The following is a 22,374-nucleotide window of genomic DNA, read 5'->3' on the forward strand; positions in this document are numbered from 1 at the left end:
TTTTCGGGAAGTTCAGAAGTTCACGTTGAACATGTTCTCAGTCGCTCTTCATCTAATTCAGTCCCAGCTAAAATCAGTTTAATCTAATCTGAACGTTAAACCAAATCTAAAATGAATAGACACGATCATAAGCTTCTTTATTTTTTATCTTTCTTTCAATGTAACGGTTAGGCTTAATTTCAGATTTTAAATATACAAGCTAAAAGCTTGTTCCCTAATACTTTGTTTGTTTGTTTAGAAAATATATATTTTGATGGGGTTTTCAAGTGCGCGTTAATTGGTTATTATATTTTTGCATCTAATTTATTATAGGTTTTATATTTAAATATGAAATATTAAAGTTTTCTTTGGTGCTGTTTATATGTATGAATAAAGGGGGTTTCTTTGTTTGTTTTTTAATCAAATCTAGATGTTAACTCAAATGCACAGAATTTGATTACATCTTATATGGGTGTGGGCTATCATCTACACTAGAAAATGAGTTATGAGGGAGTTATACCTATAATTGGTGGGCTACGTGTCTTTGTGGTTGTAGTTGAGGAAGGCGTCTAGGTGATAGATAATGGGTTATAAATCTGTCAAGTCATGGCCAATTGTTTTATGACAGGTATGTTATTAGAACACAGGTAAATGCAGCCGACACATTTGGAAGAAAGACCAAGAACACCAAAACTTGCCTGATTTTTGTATTTATTTTATTAAATTACCTATAGGTATATGTATACATGTCAGTATGTCCAGTGGGATTATTTTTGTCCAATATGTGGCACACTTAAACGGTTCCCAGGCTCGCAAAAAATACTGACCACAGGGAAATTTATTATATGCAATCAAATACTGTTTTTGGTTTTTTTAAAATCTGTGTGTTTCAAACATTTAACCACACAGGAACCATCATTTTTTCTATTTACAGACAGATTGTTTCACATTTGACCCATCCATAACAATTTCGCCACTAAGTACACAAAATAAAAAGTCGCTTCCAAAATAAACTAGTGCCTAATAACTAACTACAAACATTAACTGTCGACGGCGCTTTTGTTCTAATAATCAATTACTCGTAAAAGCCGGTGTTTTATTTTTGACGAGCGCAGAGCCAAGGCAACATAACAGGTTACGTGACCTCTGGAACGGGGTCAGATTTATTGTAGCAACGAATCATAGCAACGCGGAGAGTCCATGACGACGATGGTGGAGAGATCGTGGATCATGTGTTGGAATGCGACTGTGTCCGAGAACTTCACACAGATCTCATAGTTTCGGAGCCTCGTAAAAAGCTCGCGCCGTCCTGAGCGATAAACATGGGATGCGGGAGCTCCAAAATCACGGTGGTCGAACCCGTAAAACCGGGCCTTCTGAACGGAAACGAGGTAAGCCGTGATCTTTCGGTACACGTTTTTCGATATTGATTTATAAACGGAATATTAGTGGATCGGAAGTGGTTATAAGTGAGCACCCGCGAAAACTGACGAAGAGAGCTGTTGCTCCCACAGCCGTGATATTTAATAGTCTATATTGGGTGAATCGTTATGAATAATTAAACAAAATGAAATGCTTAAACCAACCAAAGCTGGTTCGCTGGTCTTAGCTGATTTCAACTGGTTTCCCAGTCTCAAATGCCATTAAACCAAGCCAACAGATCAGGTAAACCCCTTACATGACTGGCGAACAATTTGGGCCGTTGGTTTTGTTATATACGGGCTTACGTCTGACTTACTTTGCTTTTGTGTGGTAGACTGAGTTTGTTGTACAGGGAGGCTCTCGCGGCGACTCTGCCGTGTCCAAAATGACCACAGACAGCGGGGTCAGTCTAGACGCAGCGGATCCAACAGCTCTACCTGGATCTGTACCTAGAATGCTGCCACCGCTGCAAGGTTAGATGTCGTTTCGCTTTTAAAGGAGCTAAACGCTGCTGGCTAACTTTAGAGATGTGGGGAATCAACTAGCAATTGTGTGAATTATTTTGACCTGCGCATCACGTAGCCCAGAGCCCCGGACTGGCCCAGCAAAGTGAAGAGAGGCCCGAGTCCAGTGAGATCCTGGAGCAGCTGCTTGTTCAGGGAATCATTCCAGCTCAGCCAAGACAGGGAGGAAGTGGGGAAGCCTACAACATCATGGTGAGGGCTGGCGTCAGTGTTCAAATATAACAAGTGTTAGGATTTCTCACATATTACCTTCTCTCACGTTACAAATCAACACTGTAAGAAGAGTCTTTAAAAATAGGGACTTTTGTTAATGTGAAGGGAAATGTCCATGGACGTTTCACCTGTATGTTGATTTGCACATTGTATTGTGTAAATGTCTAAAATTGCGATAAGAACTTCATACATGCCTATATTCATCACTAATAGGTATTATTATAATACTCTCTAGAATACTTGAATCTGATTGGTCAAACTCAATCACAACTTTCTACGGTCAAATGTTTTTCTGTAATGAGCTTTAAACTGCACGTAACTGTATATGACTGTTGTCAAAATATCTTTTACTAGTTCCATTTCTCATTTTTCTCACATAAAATTTTTTTTAATTTAATTTAATTTAATTTCTTTTAGAAAATAAAAAGTACTTCATAAATCAAAAATAACTATGGTGTCAAACCCTCTTAAGGGTTATTATATACACTACTAGTCAAAAGGTTTTGATCGGTTAGATTTTTTTAACGTTTTTTTAAAGTCTCTTCTGCTAACCAAACTTGCTTTTATTTGACCCAAAGTATAGCAAAAACAGTAACATTTTGCAACATTGCAAAATGCATTTTTTGCATTTTTCTAAAATAGAAATCTTTAGTAAGATTATAAATGTCTTTATTATCACTTTTGATCGTTTTAAAGCACCATTGCGAAATAAAAGCATTAATTTCTATAATTCTTAAATAACAAATCAGCACATTACAATGATTTCTGAAGGAGGGAGTAATGATGCTGAGAATAAACCCCTTGATACAAGACTCATTCACATTTTGTTGTTGTTCTGATCATCTTTTTGGAGTTTATATTAATCTTGAATCCAGTATTTAATCCACTCAGCATAGTTGACTATTCTTCATAAAATCTGTAATGTAACTGTCATATTGTGTATGAATGATCATTTCTGTTCCATTGGGACAAACATTTGTAATGTCTGATAGATGGATGATGCTGAGAAGCCAAAGAGACGCCCTCCCGCTCGGCTAGAGTCACTGAAAATTCGCAAAGAACAAGAAGTCACAAGAAAGGAAGACATTGAGATGAAGATGAGACAGGTGGAGGAGAGGAGAAAGGTGAAGCGGAAACAAATTACACTCATCACCCATTCAGTTTTAATGCGTGTAAAATCACTTAGCTAATATTCAGTGTATATGTTTTCTGCACTTTGTAGCAGCATTAGTGTGTGGTGAAACATTATGATGTATGGTTAATGTATGGTTGATCATTTAGGAGAAGGAGGAAGACCTGAAACGCAGGATGAGGATTAAATCAGCACGGCCGCGTGTGGCTGCCCCAGTGACCGCAGACGGGGAACTCGACCCTTTGGAAGCGCTCCGTTCCGAACAGCTTCCTGTCCCGACCAAAACCAAACAGCTACGATCAACGGAGCCAGTCAATGGAGAGTCTGAGGACCAAAGACTTAATGATTCCCCAGAACTGGAAAATGACTCCACCTTCCAACAGACAGAAGACACGGATGAGGGATTTTAGACCTGCTGTTTGTGTTACGTTTCAGAATGAATCTACAAGCAGCTTGATCCAGCGATATTTCCTAATGTACAGTTGCACGTGCACTTTACACGTTATTCTCAATATTAATCTTGTTTATTTGAATGCAGGGTATGGCTCAGATCAAAGTCTGACCTTGGGTATTACATTATTATGGAAACATGTGCCTAATAAGTGTAAACAGGATAATGCAGTCATTACGTAGGTAGCAGAACAATGATCATATACAAATCAGCATGATATATGTTAGTTGCCAATGAGATATTTCTTTCATAATGCTCGTAACGATTTTGAGAGCATTATTCTTTCTCAAAGGTTTGGGGTCAGTAAGATTTTGAAATGTTTTCAATGTTGTGCTCAGGAAGGCTGCATTTATTTTATTTGTACAAATATTATTAGAAATAATAATTATTTTAAATTACTGTCTTTCAGATTTGAGAGTATAATTTATGATGACAAAACCGAACGTCACATAATTATTCAGAATGATTACTAGTAACATTTCCTATTATTTATATATACACATTGAACAGTTGTTCTGCTCAATCTTTTTGATATATAGAAAATTCAAAACAACATAATTTACTTAAAAATATAAGCCTTTTATAACATAAATACCTGCACAGTTAAATTTATAATCAATTTAACGCATCCTTGCTAAATGAAAGTATTTCTTACTAACCCCAAACTTTTCTGTGTACAGTTTATCATATAAACTACTTTTATATGCAATCAGTTATTACAATAATCCGTGAGATGTTTTGTCTAAAAATCAATATATTCCTTTAAACACTGCAATTGTGTACCTTCCGCTGAAGGGAAATGGCTCTCCACAAGGTGGCACTACTTAGCTTAGGCGGTTAGGCTGAAACGGAATGGTTTTGTCTTGGGGACAGTGGAAATCCGAGATGGCTCTCTGGTGTTTTCTTAGCATGTTAGTATGTCTCTTTGTAATTATGAAGGTGTAACTATCCTAAGTAACTAGGCCTCTTGCAATTAGTTAATTATATAAAACTAGATACCTTTAAAAACGTGTTGTCATCTGTTGAGTGAGTGTGTGTGTGTGTGTGTGTGTGTGTGTGTGTGTGTGTGTGTGTGTGTGTGTGTGTGTGTGCTGTTACAGCTGCCAGTGATTTGTCTGCCTGCACTGTCATTCCGACAGGTCCCACCTGTTACATTTGAAAACGCCCCCTCTATCAAAGCATTAATGCCTCACCATTCAAAGCGGCCCTTGCCAGACAGGCCTTTTTACGATGCCATATGAAAATGAGCTTCACAGACTTAAACGTTAAAACATACGTACCACACAACTAGATTTCACCTGACTTTATCCAAATAAACAAAGCGTACGGTTATAGAGGGTTTTCAACCCTAATCTTTTATGACTCGCGAAGCCGTTCAGCTGTTCGCTAGAACCAGTGACCTCTGAAGGCTGTAAATGTGTGTTTGTGCGAGTGAGTGACTGTGTTTGACAGGTGGATTGTGTTGAGGGCTCTCCAAAATCTCTCCTTTCTTTTTGTTTGCCCTAGAGATAGTGCTTTAGGTCTGTTATGAACTATTCCCTCTGTATGAGACTTGAAAAGGAGAAGAACTAACGAGACAGGTTATATATCCGTCCAGTATTCTGGGTTAAAGGATAAGGATTCAGGTTAAGCTCAATCAACTGTACCTTCGGTTTAAAAAAAGGAAAAATGTTAATGTTTCAATATATAACCGCTAGACGTAAACAATATGCGTGTTAACCAGGGTTGTTGCAGTAAAGCCAAACTTAAATAGTTTTTATTGTATTTCAAATAAATGTTAACCGAATTCAAATAAAATATTAAAAGACATAGACTTGTTTTATTTTCAGGTAGTTTCCGAGTATGAAAATAATGAAACAAACATATTAATAAAATATAATGTAGTCATATTTGAAGAAAGCAAAAACTACAGAAAATAACAAAAACAATGAAGGAAGTCAAAATATTAACAAAAACTAGAAAACAATATAAATATCAATAATAAAAACACTTCAGTGTGGAAATCGTAAATATTTTTCTGTGTACCAATTTTATAACTTTGATACAACACCTAAGACACTAAAACTGTAAAAACGATAATTTTATAAAAATTAATTTTAAAATTATGCGCTAAACAATTCCTCTTTTAAATCCTTAAAATCGGTCCCTTTGACTTCAGTTGTAAGTACCTTGCAGAACCTTTTTTTTTTGCTTGTTGAAGAAAAATGATTCTGGTGGTAATAAACATTACTCCACAAGCGCTTTGTCGAGTGAACCCAGGCTATTCCTTTCAGTGGAAAATTAATGAAATTGATTTCCAATCAAGTTATGCAAGTGGGTGCCCATAAAACCATACAGGAAAAAAAAAAAGATCAAGTCAGTGTCTTGTAGGTAAACATAGACAGCTCCTGAAAGAAGATAGGCCTCCTTTTGTAACCGTGCTGAAACACAAAGCCATCTCCCTCGCTGCGCCTCCGCTCGTAGCTTAATGAGCGTGTGGCCCGGCATGAATAAATTAGTTGATTCATGGACGCTCTCGATCAAGTTCCTACCTGACATTTTTTATATAAAGCCTCAATTATCCATCCATGGGCGTCAGGATCTCCACATGGCTTGGCCGGTCACACCACACAGGCTAGTTCTCGGGTTGCAAGCTTCCACAAAAACTCCATCACCCGAGTGCTTTGGAAGTTGTATGGTCTAAATGAGAAGGCTGTTTAATAATTCACCCGGTGACATATCACGTTCCTCCAAATTATATGGAGACCTAGAAAATCGTCTGTTCTTTTTGTCCTAAAGGAGACTGGGACGGTCCGACATTAGCAGTTGCAATTGTTGTGAAGACGTGCCTTTCACATATGTCAAAGAAACCAGAATGCCATGCTATACTTTTAATCAATTATAAATGATTTTAATTTGATGTTGCAATAAATAGACTAATTCATGTTACAATAATGCATAAAAACACGGTGAAATAAGTTTAATTAAATGGTGACTGAACACAAATATATATATATATATATATATATATATATATATATATATATATTAATATATATAATCTTAAAAAATTTTATTTTAAAAATGTTTTATTTATAAAAATGGCACAAATGCACAAAAAAAGTGTGAGAAGAAATGAAAGGTGTTGACTACACAAAACGGGTGCCTTTATTCTGCAAATATTCATCGAGGGACGCAGGAAACATGCCCAGACGCTCAGTCTGTTTTTAGTTTCAGTGAAGCAGCATTTGAAACGCGTCCATTCTCCAGCACATCCGTGTATGTTCTTCACCTGAAGAACTCTTTTACCTCTCTTGCCCACCACCTGCCAAGTTTCCCTAACGGACGAGATCAGCCTGATAAGATATGCTGGCTTTGCTTCTGTGCTTACCTACGGATAGCAATGCCTGAGAAAGCTGTGCTTTGGTCATTTTGTTTTGGTCAGCAACATTCTTGAACATTTGAAACATTTGGCTCCAGATGAATGAAATCACCTTCATTTCCATGGACCATACTGTCTATTTGCTATGTTAATGCTATACGATACAATACAATGCAACACACACACACACACACACAGACACACACATATATATGTATCAAAATAAATAAAGACCAATTTTCATAAAAATCTACTTTTTTATTTTTATTTATCTTTTATTTTCTTATGCACTGGGTCATATGGAGTGCAGCGTTAACCCAATTTGCGTCAGCCATTACAGCCATTGCCTTTTTGAATTTGGCAATTACGTTTTAAGTAACAGATTTGTAACAGATCTGGCACTATCATGCTTAGCCATTGCCTGAAGCCATTTTATTGTTAGGTCTCAAATCCACAAACGTTTCCTGCTTGGGAAAAACAATTTAAACAAGCACAAGCCTGATCAGCAAGCGGTTTGCTAGTCTCCCAGTCTGGTCTGTAGGCTGGTTTCATAGGGGTTTCAGACAGTGCTCAGCTGGTCTTTAGTGTTCAGTTTTATGCCATTTTTAGATGGTTTTGTTGGGAGACCAGCTTGACAAGGCTGGGAGACCAGTTAAACCACATTGTTGGTTTAATCAGGTTTTTAAAGCAAGGTTACTGTTAGAAAAATGCTATGTTTGAAGTATTTTTTTTTCAGTAACGCACGCATTTATACGCATTTACTGAAACAACAACTGTATGAAATGTCTACAGTTCTTGAACAAAGGCACACAGATGCCCGTTGTGCGCCGTCCAGCTGTTGTTCGCGCGCGTGTAGTGGGCGTGGGGTCAAGCGTGCTCGTACCTCCCTCAAAGTGATCTGGGTGTGGTTTAACCGGGTGCTTTTAGGAATGGGTCACACGCACTTTTTAGAAGTCACGTCAGTTTGGAAGAGGAGTTCGACCCACCTGATGATCCTTGGCTCAATCCGCTCCACATTACTTACCACATTAATCTACCTCTGACATTAAACCCATCTGCGCGCGTGCGTTTTCCATTTCTCAGCAAATCGCTTTTTGTAACTTCTAGTGAATATTTTAACGGAATATTGAAGGAGTGGTACGGTCATTATCAGTCCCAAATTGCACTACCGTCTTTCCCTTTTTAATTTTTTGCACTTGAGCATTTTTTTGTGAGGATGCATACCACCCAAAAGGACACCACTTATACCAAGATATTTGTCGGTGGTCTTCCGTATCATACGACGGATTCCAGTCTAAGGAAATATTTTGAAGTGTTTGGCGAAATAGAAGAAGCTGTGGTGATTACCGACAGACAGACTGGAAAGTCCAGGGGTTATGGATTTGTAAGTATTCCCGTTATGACTAAAACGTATCCCAAACGTCAACTTTGAAACAAACATTTTGCGCGACGGCTGTGTGACAGCGTGACACAACACATTTAAATGGCAACTCACTAACGTTAGTTGTTTTATAATCAAACGCGGAACGCTCGTGCTCGATGGCTCAGATAACCCACTTTATTTCTTTAGTAAGCGGTCGCTAAAAGTTTCAAACTTTTAAAATTGTTACTCTATCAGCGTGTATTTCTTGTACGGACTAACATTAAAACCAGTGTTGTTAAAGGGACAGCTCGCCCCTCTCGTTTACTCGCCCTCATGTTGTTGCGGCGAACACGAAACTTGAATAACCCTGTCCCCGTTCACTTTCATTACGTTAAAAAAAAGATGAATTGAAAGTGAAATGCGACTATGTTTTCTTGTTTACTAAAATGTCCTTTGTACACAATTTTTATTGAACTGCAGCGGGCGCTTAAAATCTAAAATACTCGAAGTATGAATTCAAGCTGCGTGTTAATAGTCAGAATATTAATAATTCCTGACCGAGCGAAGTGCACAAATGAGGTCTAAAACAGGCCCTTGTTGGCTCAGCTGTCGAGTTTGACTAGAAGCACCCTGATAAGAGTTCCTCAGCGACTGAGTAAACAAGCCAACTTGTAAAGTTTTGACAGTCCACACAGCAGAAGTTAAGGGACCCTAGTGGATTTCACAACAAACCTTGACGAGGATATCCAAAATAAAGCGTAGAAAGCACTGAGTGACCTCTGTCTCTAATGATTTTGTTAGCCAGACATCTTAAAAAGGAATAAACACCAAATAACACGCACCATCTTGTGTTTAAAGCCTCATTTGGGGCAGAGGTCACAAGTGAAGTCTGCAATTGCTTTCTCTGGCTCTTCAGTACCAAATAGGGCCATGGAAGCTTGTTTTTTTGTATTTATGGAACCAGTATTGCATATCCTTTTAGTATTAGATATTCATTTGTTGCTTTAATCTGTAACTCTCGTGTGCCATGCTTCTCTGTTTCGAACTAGGTGACTATGGCAGACCGCTCTGCTGCAGACAGAGCCTGTAAGGACCCCAACCCCATCATTGACGGCAGGAAAGCCAACGTTAACCTGGCTTATCTTGGAGCCAAGCCACGGGTGATGCAGCCAGGTGAGGCTTTTGTGTGTGTCTTGAAGAGCAAAGATAATATTATAACATGCATCGCTCTTTTATTGAAACAATGACTCCCGATAAACCCTACAAGGATTGACTCATAAAGTGCAGATACATTTATGTTCCAACGAAAGCAAAGGCATTTTACACTTCCGTAGTTTTTGTTTGTACATGCACTGATGTTTACCTAAGCTTTTCAGGTCTAAATTAATGGTAAACGGTGACTGCAAAGGACATTAGAGATGCAATGATGTGATTAACTGTAAGCTATTGTACTTCGTGTATGCAGTCCCGTTGACTTGGCAAACGTAGACAAACAGTAGCTCCACCAATGTTTAACTTCATCTACAGATCTCTTTAGCAGGTTTAATTGGGATTACAACATTAGTAATTTTTCAAAACCGCTCAAAACCTTGTTAATTTGCGCTTTATTTCTTTTGCGCGCAGGTTTCACCTTCGGTGTCCCTCAGATTCACCCTGCTTTCATCCAAAGACCATACGGGTGAGTAACTGCAAAAACAGATTATGTATGTGAACAGTGGTAGCCTTAAACATCAAACCAGTTTTAGGACCAGATTATAAAGAGGCATCATGAAAGAAATGTATATTTATACATTGATAATAGGGAAGACATGACGTTCGACCCTTATTCATAATTACTGAAGCTTATTTAATACTTTGATATAATTAGATTGATGTTGAGACTGTGCATATGTGTGTGCGTGTATGTGAGTAAGAAGATCTTTTACACTGGACGCTATAGCCTGACTCAATGTTGTCTATCTTTCTCTGGTCCGACAGGCTCGATTTGGGTTAAGATAACTGGTGGTTTGAGGAATAGCTCTGAGAGCTTTGTGCAGATCTGTAGCTACAGTACCTGTAGACTCAAACACACACAAACAAGCTCGAAAATGGTGATTACAGATGCATGTATGTTGGTTTTATTTTGGTTTGGACTTTCACTTTTAATAGTACATAGAGCTGTGTGTGCCTTTTTACCGTTATGAAGTGGTGTTGATAGCTTAACTGTGTGCTTTTTTTTTTAATTTAATGGAAAAAGGCTGGTTTTGGGGTGCTGAATTTCCGTGTTGTGGAGGAGTGATAACTTTGCCACGGAGCAAAGTGTGATTTTTTTTTTTTACTTTGCTTTCTTTTTATTTTCTTCACGTTTTTTATTGCTGGAGCTTGTGTTTTTGATCATTTTATTTCTTTTCACTGTTTTTTGTGTTTTCTGGTGTCTTGTTATTGGAGTGAGTGCCATTTTGTTTTGTGTGCCGTTGTTGATCCCTCTTCACGCCAACCCAACAGCCCGACTACAAACTTGCACGTTGCGGTTTTATTTTGCTCACTGATTGGGAGTCCTGTCACACTCACAACACAGAGACTATGACACATACTCACCCTTTACCGTTCTCTCCCATCTCCATTGTGTCTGTTCCTTTCTCCTCCTTTTCCAGCCCTCTTTCTCTCTGTCTCTCCACTGTCGTCTCTTTACTCTAGCCCTATAAGGCATCCTGCAGTGGATCCAGAGTCTCTAGAGTCCTGCCGTTTCTCTTTCAGTGATGATCTCCTTGTAAATTCCCCCGTTGACCATTTCTGTAGGAAAACTAAACCAACCAGAAAGTTTAAAAGGGTAGTTTACCCAAATAGGAAATTCAAGAAATTAAAAGTGTACTAATTTACTCAGCCGCTTATTGTTCCTGTATATATTTTACATCAGTAAAATGCAAAAAGAGATGGAAAACGGCTTGTCTGAGATGTTCTTTTCCATGCAGCAAAAGTGGATAATTTTTATATCTCCAAGCTCTAAAAAAAGGACAAAAAAGTGCTGTAAAAGCCTCACAACGATTGTGCTATATTCCAAGTCTTTAGAAGCCATACGATGGCATTGAGTTTATGAAAAGACTTTTAAGTAGCTAAACGTTAACGGCAAAATGAGGTCTTTTATGTCTTTTCAGTATATAACTTTAAATCAGTGTGAGGAACAGACCAGAATTTTTGAATAGGTTCCGAAGATTTGAAGTATAGAGTGCAAGTCAGTTTTATGATATTTTTATAGTGCTTCTTTTGCCATTTTGGAGCTGGACATTAAAAAAATCGGCATGTATATTTACTATATGGAAATGAACAGCTTGGATCTCGCATAAGGAAAGAAAATATAGGTATGGAATGACATGAGGGTGAGTAAATTATCATAGAATTATTAGACTATTTATTGGATTATTACTCTTTTTAAAAATGTATTTTATTTATCTATTTTTCAACTGTCCTGACTACCTGCTCGTGTAAGTTTGCTATTCAGAAGTTTGAGGTTGGTCAGTTTTTTTTATGTTTTGATAGAAGTCTCTTACGGTTACCAAGGCTGCATTTTTTCGATCAAATTCATATTACTCTATTAATTTATTTTTGAATTTTATTTTTTAGCATTCATTACTACATTATTCAGTGTAACATGATCCTTCATAAATTATTCTAATATGCTATTTAGCCGCTCACGAAACATTTCTTATTATTCTTGAAAACCATTGTGCTGCTTAGTGTTTTTGTAAAAGAAAAAAAACTTTTTTTTTTTTTTTTTTTTTTTTGATTCTTTGATTAGAATTGCAAAACGTAACCTCTATAAATGTAATGCATTACTGCTGAAAAGTATTCATTTATTAAAAAAGGGAAAAAAAAGCCTGACCCCTAACTTTTGAACTGTATTGTATATCATGCCGAAGATAAAGACAGTTTACCGAGGCAACTTGAAAATTTACTGTAAGATCAGCAGGCATATTAAAAAAACCGGCAGGCGTTCAGTGTCATCGTTTAATCTGTGGAGGATTCCACAGCGTGTGCGTATGCGCGTGGGTGAGCGTGTGTCTGTTTGTGACATGCATGCATGTGTTTGCAGTGTTGTGAGCCTTCTGCTGTGACAAACAAATGTCTGGATGCCACAGCCCCCTGAGCGAGCCTTCGTCACATGGCCCCGTGCGGCGTTAAGGAAAACAAGCTTCACCATTGTTTTGCACAAAGGCTGTAGTGCTGACACTGCAGTCGCATGAAGCTTTCTCTCGCTCTTTAACGCTCTGTCTTTCTCTTTCTCCCTCTCTCTCTCTCTCTCTCTCTCTCTCTCTCTGGCTCCGGTCACTGTCACAAACTCGTTCTCGGCATGGGGGGTTGGGCCGCTCCTGACATTTAGCTTCGAGATAAACTCAACAAGGCCCAACATGTGCCACATTGCCGCTGAGATGGCACCTCTTGTCTAGCGCCCAGTGCGTTGTGTTAAGGCATTTTTTGACAGTGTTGTCAGGAAGCCGCGTGTCAAATGAACGGAGGCATCATTCTTTGACCTTGAAGCGGTTGGAAAAGGGACCAAACGCGACCAGACGGTGTTCGTAGTCAAATTGGGACTCTGTAATATATGGGTCAGGTTTGAAATTTGCAAAGTCATGCCTGTTCTGCAACGTTTCTCATGAGCTCAGCGCTAAATATGCCATTATCACATATAGTGTGTAAAAACAGCCTAACCAGATCATGAAGGCTATTTAGTCCAATTTGTGTGGAATATGTAAATCTAGTTATCATCTCCCTGATCTTCGCTGCACAGCTGAGTTCTTCACAGATGACAACAGGTGTCTTCTAGATAAGTGAAACTGATGTCTGAAGTTGACATTTATTTAGAGACAAACCTCAAGGTTACTGGCCTGGAGTGCTCTAGATGGATAAATTTATGTGCACTGTTGAGCGGCACCGTAATAACAGTTATTTTAATCTCTGTTTGAGAGAAGCTTATGGTTAGTTTTTTAATGGGAATGGGTTCTTCGCATAAATCATGAACTATTTGGGCTCCTAGACCAAAAAAGGCTGATAGAGCGTAGATTTTCTTAAGGGCTCACTAGACAAACAGATAAAGATGTAGAAGGTAAAATCTTCTTGCATTTGGAAAACGGCACTCTAGTGTGGAATGACAGAGGAAGCAGAAAATAGCATCCAGCCCTCCCTGTCACTCACTCTAAAAGAGCTGCACTGACTGTGGTCTTGAGTCAGCTGCATTTTATTTAACTCAAAAGTGGTTGCGCAAGGTTTCTTTCATTTCTCTGTAACTTGGTACTGCTTTTAGACAGCATTCGGTAGTATGGATCCCAATGCACTAACAACTAACAGGCTAACCTAATATTAGACATAAACTGAGCAATAGTATTATTAAATTTTATTATTATTATTATTATTATTATTATTATTATTATTATTATTATTGTTGTTATATACATATATATAGATCCATTAAGGGCTAGAGGGTTGCTTTTATTTGTTTGCTACTAACTTTATTGCTTAAGCTATTCTTTACACAGTCCAGACTCAAAAACAAGCTAACAGCCGCATATATATGCCCTAGTAACTACCCATTGTAATTTTTTTTCTTTTTTTTGTTTGGGCAAACTATATATTTTGGTGCAATCTTAAAATGTATTGATTGTTTTTTTATTTTTAAATTGTATTTAATCTAATTACATCATTTAGTAATGATACATTCATTCATTAAATTGAAACTGTGATCCCATAAATGTAAAAATAAATGTTCAAAAGATCCAGGGCAAATACTTTCCCTTAACTGATAATTTTTCAGTCGCTTACCAATAATGTTAATTTCTCCCACTGATACATGAGTAAATGTATGTGAGATGTCTGTTCACAGTCCCGTTTTAGATTGAAGTCACCTGTATGTGGTAATTTTTTTTTGTTGTTGTTGTGGTGCCTGTGCAGGTTGAATGTGAACTTCTCAATGTTTGAAGCTGAGTGTATTTTCACTGTGTTTGACTCTTATGGTAGTACATATTAACACAATCCCTGCTGTCACCTCAGGCTGGCAAGGCATCTATGAAACATTTCATAGGAGCATCTTTGCCCTTTGACCTGATTGAGAAAAAGGAAGGTTTTGTTTCATTCCTCTCATTTATGGCATTATGTGAGTGGTTGTGTGTTTTGCGTTGATTTGGGTTGGTGATACATACTGTTGCCTTTTTTTTTTTTTTTTTTTTTTTTTTTTTTTTTTTTTTTTTTTTTTTTTTTTCTTGACGCCTGTGGTATGCTTATTTTCTTTTAATTTGGCGGAGGTTTTTGGAGTTGGGGTGGCAGGGGTTGAGGTTTGATTGTTATAATGGTGTGCTACAAATAGGGTTGCCATGATAGAACCATTCTCTCACTTTTTCAAACCATCTAACCAACTGAAATTCTAGTCATAAACAACATCTTAACTAAAAATCCTCACGGTGCAAATTCTTATTCAGTTTGGGCAGGTCAAAGTAGATGTACAGCCACAGATCCACACATTTCTTTAAAGTCAAATTTCAACTCTACTCTTTAATTGTCACAGATGACTTTTTCAATATAGTTGTATTGCGTTATTAAATCATATTTGGTGCGTTACAGGCATTTTAATACATTCTGTCACCCCTCAACTAATTTAAAAAGTTCTCACCCGTCTGTTTAGCGCAGACAGTAAATGTGAAAAGCGCTCTGAAAGTGCAACGGGGTACGTAATGAAAGGCAGAATGGGCTCATTGTTCCTGATTGCTTATTTAATCAAAACTCCCCTCTGTGTGTGCTGTCCAGCCTGAGGCTCATTGTCTAAGTGCGGAGGGGGAAACAGCCAGCAACGTCCCTTTTTGAAAACTGTCCAGCTGTCAAAGTAGCCCTGACATATTCACAATGCTCCCCTCATCTCCTCTTTGCCTCTCCTGGGTCCTGCCTTCCCCCATTTCATAGGACGGACACAGGGGTGTTGAACGAGTGTGACTTTTAACCGAGATGATTTACTAAGATGATCTGTTAACTTGGCATTTTAAGTATTAAAAGGATGTTAAATTATTTTCTCTGGTCCCACGTTAGAGTACAAACAAGTTTTTAAGACATATGTATGTTGTAAAGTGTAAACAATGAAGAGCTATCAAAACATTGCTCTCTTTGTTTGAGAATCCCAACCAGCCTGACATAACAACAGTGGTTCAGCCAATGGCATGAGTTCGGGGGCGGGTTTTTTTTTTTTTTTTTTTTTAACCAATAGCTGATGGGAATAATGTTCAGTTGCACTGATTTTAGCTTTTTAACTTTTTTCCTTTTTTTTTAATATTGAATTGTAATACTTGTCTGTCTCAGTTTTGTATTTTTAATGTTTATCTCAAAAATGTAAGCACTGCCTATCAAAGCATTGCTCTGAAGTGTCTCAATCAGCCCAATTTAGCAACTACATATATGTATAAGTAGATGGCCTATTAGAGGCTGTTTCTATGGGCCAGTAAGTCTTCCATCATGTTGGAACGGTCAAATGCAGTCTGCGGACACTCGAGAATAAGTTGCCACTATAGTTATAGGCGTGTATCTACAATAGTCAACGTTGAAGTGGATCCAAAAAGTTTGTCAAAGTTCAAGAATGGATTTTGGTTTTAGCACAACTTTGAAAGGGTTTGATGAAAGGGTCCACTTAAAATGTTGACTAGTGTATATCTTCAATAGACTTCAGCAGATAATTTTGCTAAATTAACACAATAAAACAAAGACAAAGCTGTTAACTAACACAACATTTAAGAGATACTATAGTTTAAAAACCTGTGACTTAAAGGAATAGTTTACCCAAAAATTTAAATTCTGTCATTTACTCACCCTCAAGTTGTACCAAATCTGTCAAATCAATTTCTTTATTCTGCCGAACACAAAGGAAGATATTTTGAAAAAACCAGGCTGTTTTAGGTAAACCTAGACTTCATAATATTTTTTTTTTCCTACTATAGAAGTCAGTGGTGACCCAAAACAGCCTGGTTACCCCCAAGCCAGGTGTATATGACTTTCTTCTGTCAGACGAACACAGTCAGTGTTTTGTTTGGTAATGGTGGTGGATAGTGGCCGTTTATTTAAAAAAAAAAAAAAAAAAAAAAAAACCCTTGTGTTCATTTAAAAGAAAAGTTGTATACACCTAGGATAGCTTGTAGATGAGTAAAGGTATGGGGTAATTTGTATTTTTGTGTGAAATATTCTTTTAAGGCACTGATATATGGGTGAATTTTGGAAAAAAAACAGTATGACGGAAATGGATATTTGGTACCGCAAATGGCACGGAAACAGTTGTACAGAGAGATGTCTATTTTGGCAACCTTATATTTCTAATAATCACTAGCAGGCATTTTCTTGGTGTTACTGTATTGTGGAAATGGGGTGCTTGCCGCGCTGTGGTTTTGGTTCTGTATTTGATGTGTCCATTATACAATGCTAACATGCTGTCGTGTTTGTCTCTCGCAGGATCCCCACTCACTACGTGTACCCACAGGCCTTCATGCAGCCCAGTGTGGTCATCCCTCACATCCAGCCAGCGGCGGCCTCCGCCACCGCATCCTCGCCTTACATCGACTACACCGGTGCAGCCTACGCACAATACGCCAGTGCCGCGACTGCTGCAGCCGCCGCAGCATACGAGCAGTACCCGTACGCTGCCTCTCCCGCCGCAACCGGCTACGTAGCTACTGCCGGATATGGCTACGCCATGCAGCAGCCACTGGCCACCGCCGCGCCAGGCTCTGCAGCCGCAGCTGCGGCCTTCGGTCAATACCAGCCCCAGCAGCTGCAAGCCGAACGGATGCAATAGCAACCAAAGAGACGGACGGGAGACGCGCAGGGAATCGACGCCCAGCGACTGCTACTAGATGATGAAGAGGATGGTGACGAAAATAGTTGCTGGTTGTGGGTTGATTGCAAGAGGAGGAAGACGAGGAGCATACAGGAGGGGGATAGTAATTAATAGAGAGATTATTAGTGAGATGGGAACTCCATTGCTTTCCAACTTGCTGTGATTAAAGGAAAAAAAACAAAACCAAACAAACAAAAAAAAAAAAAAAAGATCGCAGAAAAGGACGGAATCTAGCTTTTTACTATTATCATTATCATTATTATTATGTTATCTTTATTACTATAATTAATATTAGAGTAGGATATTTATTGCGAAAGGAGGTATGCAGCGACTAATCACTGTGGTATAGGTGCGTTATAGACGAAACCTTAAGTCCCGATGCTGTCATTTAATGTAGGCGACCGTTTTTCCGAAGGACACTTGGAAATGTCCCACATTGTTTTGATTCTAGGGCCCCTTACCTTTATATTTATTCTCATTTTTGAGGGCTCTTTTTGTTCTGTCTTCTTCTCAAGTGCATTTTTTTTTGATCATCAGGGAAATGGAGCATTTTTCAGCGAATTAGAAACGACAAACTCTGCCAATCAGGGATAGTAGACCTAACTGTGGCGAAATGGAGAAAGATCCAGTGTTAGCATGTTTTATGTGTTGTGAACTACCTTTTTATCTATCTGATGCTGAATGTCCCCCCTTTCTCTGACTCCTGTATTGACCTCCTGACCTATGCAAAGCAAACAGGTCGCCAGGGGACAAAACAAAGTGCAGGAACAGGAGAGATTTTCTTTTGCTCCCCCACAATGGGCATCGAACAATTTGAAGGCACTCTCGAAAAGACAAAAAGACTGAGACTTATTGTATTATATGCTTACAAAACGCATGGACTAACATGAACACAGTTACACACAAATTTGAAGTGTTAATGTCTGTCTGTGGGCGAGGGAGGCCACATAAACACACACACACACACAAAGATGACTACGTAGGGAGAAAAAAAAGCATGGGGCATTGCTCAGTACTAGAATCAGGGAGCAATTGCTGTGTTGGAAGGAACATGCGCGCACACACACACCTATATACACACACACACACGCGCACACATACACACACACATACACACATACACACACACATACACACATACATACACAAACACAGTCGGACTGCTCTGGAAAGATCACTGGTGCTCGTTTATTGAGCTGTCACCGTTTCATCCCTGGAACCCGTTCCTCCTCCGGGTCTGTCAACTCTTCTTATCCTCTTAGAGAGGGTCCAGAAGCTTGAGAACAGACCTGTGCATTTTCCCAATATCAGCTACGGATCTTTATCTGGAACACGACGAGGATCTGGGATAAGGAAAGGGGGGTTCCTGCAAGCTTTTCATCCTTTACCGACAAACCGCTATCGGCTTGGTCTTCATATGTTCACTAAGAAATATGTCCGAGCACCAGCACACGTAATAAGGTCTATGTATTTCAATGAGCAACTCTTTACAGAACAGCACTATAGCGAAAGGATCCGAATCCGTACGTACGAGGGTTCTTTGTGTGCCTTACATTTGTAATGCTATTTAAAGACATCTGCTATTTAAGATATTTATTTTGAGTTGACTTATGTTGCGCTCTAAGATCACTGACTTAGAAGCGGTACTGTATGGATATAATGTATTCATCTCATGGCATATTATAAGTTATTGAGTAGGCTTAGTTGTAGTATTATTAACATACTCAACCAAAAAATGTTGGTGTAGGACTTATTTAAGATACAATTCTGTATGTGCACTGTACAATTTTTTTTTTTTTTTTTTTTTTTTTCTCCTTATTCTTTATACATTTGGAATTTTAGAACATGACATTAAATATCGGCTAGTGTATTGCCTATCGTATGACATTTATTTTATTGCAGGCCTGTTTTGGGCATGTTAACTCCATTTGTCATATCCAGAACTGTTTAAAAGACTTAAAAAGAAAAAAAAAAAAAAAAAAAAAAAAAAAACGGACAAAAAAAAAGGCCTGGCGAAACCTAAGGGACATGCTGCTTCATACACTAGAATGTATTGTCAATGTCGAGGATGGATGCTGTGCTTCTATTGCTTTAAATATGCATCAGATGGGCTATTTTACACTGTTGAGAATTTTTATACTTGAACTCTTTCTTACAAGGGAAAATATGAAAAAAGAAGAATAACAACACACAAAAAACAAGGACTTTTTTCATTGTCACTGGATTTGGGCATGTAAAGTGTTAATGACTATTTAAATACGAACGTTCTGTAGGTATTTAAGCCTTATTTCAGATTTTCAACACTATTTACTCTAAATGGAAATAAAAGGTTCTATATTTAAACCTCAAATGCTTTCTTCCTTGTGCAGGCATGATTTTTTTTTTTTCACCATTTCCATTGAGAAACCGCTTTCGCATTTCATTGGGTGCCTGGATGGTGCTCTCATGGTTTGGGATTGTTATATTGTGTAACTTATTCATTGTATTTCAAAAGCACACATTCTAGTTCATTGCTACATCACTGAGTCATTTCGGTTCAAACTTATACGGGTGAATTGCTAAATGTTTATATGGCTCATGTTTTGTTTCTTACGGCCTTTGTTTAGAAAGTTGGTAGCCTTTCCACTGTAGTGATGGAGAACAAGCTGTTGTGTGTTTCTCGTGGATGAAGGTGGCGTGAAAAAGAAGCAGGTTTTCTCAGCAAGCCAGCAGTATAAACACACAGACTGTCACTTCTCCTCGCCACACACCGAGATGCTTATTTATGACCTTGTTTGTGCTGGTTTGTGAGATGACAAATTTAACTGACCTCATCTCTGCCTGTCCAGACATTGCTTAATAATGGAGCTGGTAGAGGAATATTCTGGGTTCAGTCGACATTTTTGTGACCGTTAATAATATTGATTAACACAAGAAAAAAATTGGACTCGCCTAAAACCAAAAAAAGGCGTTTACAGTGGAAGTGAATGGGCTGATGTTTTATAATTGCGAAGATTTATTTTGTTAAAACAGACATTTGTAGCACATTAAGACACACACACACACACACACACACAAAAACACTAAGTTTGTAACCAATGACTACAATCAATTAATAACTCAACCATTTTTTCTCCAAGGTTATGGGGAGAATTGCATTGGCCCATTTTTGGACGATGATATTTATTCGTTCATAAAAGTGCTCTCTTCTCTTAAACCTGTGTATTATTTGATCTGCAAGCAACATTTTACAGTTGTTTTGCAGGGTTTGGCAAAGTTGTACAATCAAATTGTCTTCACTCTAAAAGCATGTTAGCTTGAAAACTTAAAGTATCTACATCATGTGGCTGTCACACTAAAACAGTGAACCCCCTTCCCTTCATTGTAAGTGCACAACCAACCTAAAAGAACGAGAGGTGAGTTAAAAAAAAAAGGTCGTAATCAACATAACCCCTCAAGTACCGTCAAGCGTAATTTGTGCTCAAATGCAAATATTGCTTTAGAGATGAAATTGATTATTTTTTGCACCGTTGCAAAACGATTCAAACTAACCCGGAGTGTTTAAACGAGAGGAGGAAGACATGTTGAATAAACACACATGATTTAAGTGTTGATTTTAGATGGCCGTTAAATAATGTGTTTGCGTAAACGCATGTCGCCAGAATAACTAAATATAATTTAATATGACACAAGCAAATTTGTGTATGCATGTTGTTTGTGAACCCCGTACGGGATTGATTGAGCAATGATTGAGCCAAATCGCTGTGTCATAGATCTGAGATCCACCATGTTGACCTAGTTGTACCCAGTCTTCTAATGTTCAAGACAGAGCACTTTGGGTAATGACCATAAACCGGCCCTAAATTCCAGTCCAGGCTGAGATCCCATGTAACTCAACCCTGCATTTAAATATAAACCGAACGCATGTTTTATCTGTACTTAAAACCAACCCAACCCAACACCTGTATTCCTTTCAACGCAGTTTCACATTTTGGAGACCCGCAGTGGCTCTGTGAATTATTTAGGGCCTTTCTTATCAATAAGAAATGCCAAAGGGCCACATCTGTGCACTTGGTGTTTCTCGAGGATGTTCTATTTCTGAACGGCGTGTAACCTGAAGCTACCTCGTGTTTCAGTACCACTGTGACACAGCAGTGGCGGAAACTTTCCACCACACCATCACCAGGGACGCCTGTCTATCGTCGGCCATGATAGCAGAGCACTGCGGGAAGAAAACGGCACCGGGAGCTGATGGAGAATAAAGGCACTGATACCGACCGACACGCGGATTAATTCTTAATCTCTTGTCGTGTCAAAATTGCAGTGAAGATAATGAGTAGCTCAATAGATAATGGAAATTGAATCAACTAATAAACAAAAGTAGCAAAGTGATCATCAATGCGGTTTATGTATGCATATATTTATTTATTTTTCCATTTTGTTCTATAGTGCAGTAGTATTCTCTGACAAATAAGGATGTCTTAGATGAGTGTAATCCTTTTAAAGTCTAGTTTAAAAAACCTCTTACAAATGTTTGTTATCCTTCTGTTTATATTGGCCAGATGCATTTACGTTTACATACTATTTATCTGAATATATCAATATTGTGATATATTGCCTAGCATATTTTGATATTTAGTTCTATTTTTAATATTTTAATATTTTCTATCAAATTTAGATTGCTGCAAGTATAAACGATCGCTATCAAAAAAGTTTCTATTTTACTATCTGACTTAATATGGTGATATTTAGGGTTTATTTTTTCATGCATGATGAATACAAAAATACAACAACAACAACAACAACAATAATAATAATAATAATAATAATAATAATAATAATAATAAAATGTTTAGTAAATTGCTTTAAAATTTATTTAAAAAGCTAATATACACATTAATAATTTCAGAAGGTTTGCCATAAAATTCCTGGAAAAACGAATGGTTAGCATTATATATATATATATATATATATATATATATATATATATATATATATATATATATATATATATATATATATATATATATATATATTGAATATGTGACTGCTAATCGTTAAGTATTTATTATTGCCGTTCACGGTGGCACTATCAAGATTCAAGATATCATTAG

General features: G+C 37.8%; 2 protein-coding genes across 2 annotated transcripts; both read left to right on the top strand.

Annotated features, from left to right (window-relative positions):
• The first annotated feature begins 1,140 nt into the window (after positions 1-1,140).
• On the top strand, positions 1,141-4,729 carry stmnd1 (stathmin domain containing 1). Its single transcript, XM_043217343.1, has 5 exons — positions 1,141-1,370; positions 1,736-1,874; positions 1,984-2,117; positions 3,131-3,262; positions 3,420-4,729. Exons 1-5 carry the CDS (start codon positions 1,302-1,304, stop codon positions 3,678-3,680), a joined length of 735 nt encoding a protein of 244 aa, XP_043073278.1. The 5' UTR covers positions 1,141-1,301; the 3' UTR covers positions 3,681-4,729.
• Positions 4,730-8,021: 3,292 nt separating this feature from the next.
• Positions 8,022-19,289, top strand: rbm24a (RNA binding motif protein 24a). The gene is made up of 4 exons (XM_043217993.1): positions 8,022-8,466; positions 9,495-9,618; positions 10,069-10,123; positions 16,897-19,289. Exons 1-4 carry the CDS (start codon positions 8,299-8,301, stop codon positions 17,237-17,239), a joined length of 690 nt encoding a protein of 229 aa, XP_043073928.1. The 5' UTR covers positions 8,022-8,298; the 3' UTR covers positions 17,240-19,289.
• The last annotated feature ends 3,085 nt before the right edge of the window (positions 19,290-22,374 follow it).

This window comes from Puntigrus tetrazona, chromosome 19 (genome assembly GCF_018831695.1).
Source record: "Puntigrus tetrazona isolate hp1 chromosome 19, ASM1883169v1, whole genome shotgun sequence".
NCBI lineage: Eukaryota > Metazoa > Chordata > Actinopteri > Cypriniformes > Cyprinidae > Puntigrus > Puntigrus tetrazona.

Coding starts and splice junctions, on each gene's coding strand:
- stmnd1 (XM_043217343.1), top strand. CDS start 1,302: ATGGGATGCGGGAGCTCCAAAATCACGGTGGTCGAACCCGTAAAACCG. Junction 2,118..3,130: donor GGGAAGCCTACAACATCATG/GTGAGGGCTGGC, acceptor AATGTCTGATAG/ATGGATGATGCTGAGAAGCC. Junction 3,263..3,419: donor AGGTGGAGGAGAGGAGAAAG/GTGAAGCGGAAA, acceptor TTGATCATTTAG/GAGAAGGAGGAAGACCTGAA.
- rbm24a (XM_043217993.1), top strand. CDS start 8,299: ATGCATACCACCCAAAAGGACACCACTTATACCAAGATATTTGTCGGT. Junction 9,619..10,068: donor GCCACGGGTGATGCAGCCAG/GTGAGGCTTTTG, acceptor TTTTGCGCGCAG/GTTTCACCTTCGGTGTCCCT. Junction 10,124..16,896: donor TTCATCCAAAGACCATACGG/GTGAGTAACTGC, acceptor TGTCTCTCGCAG/GATCCCCACTCACTACGTGT.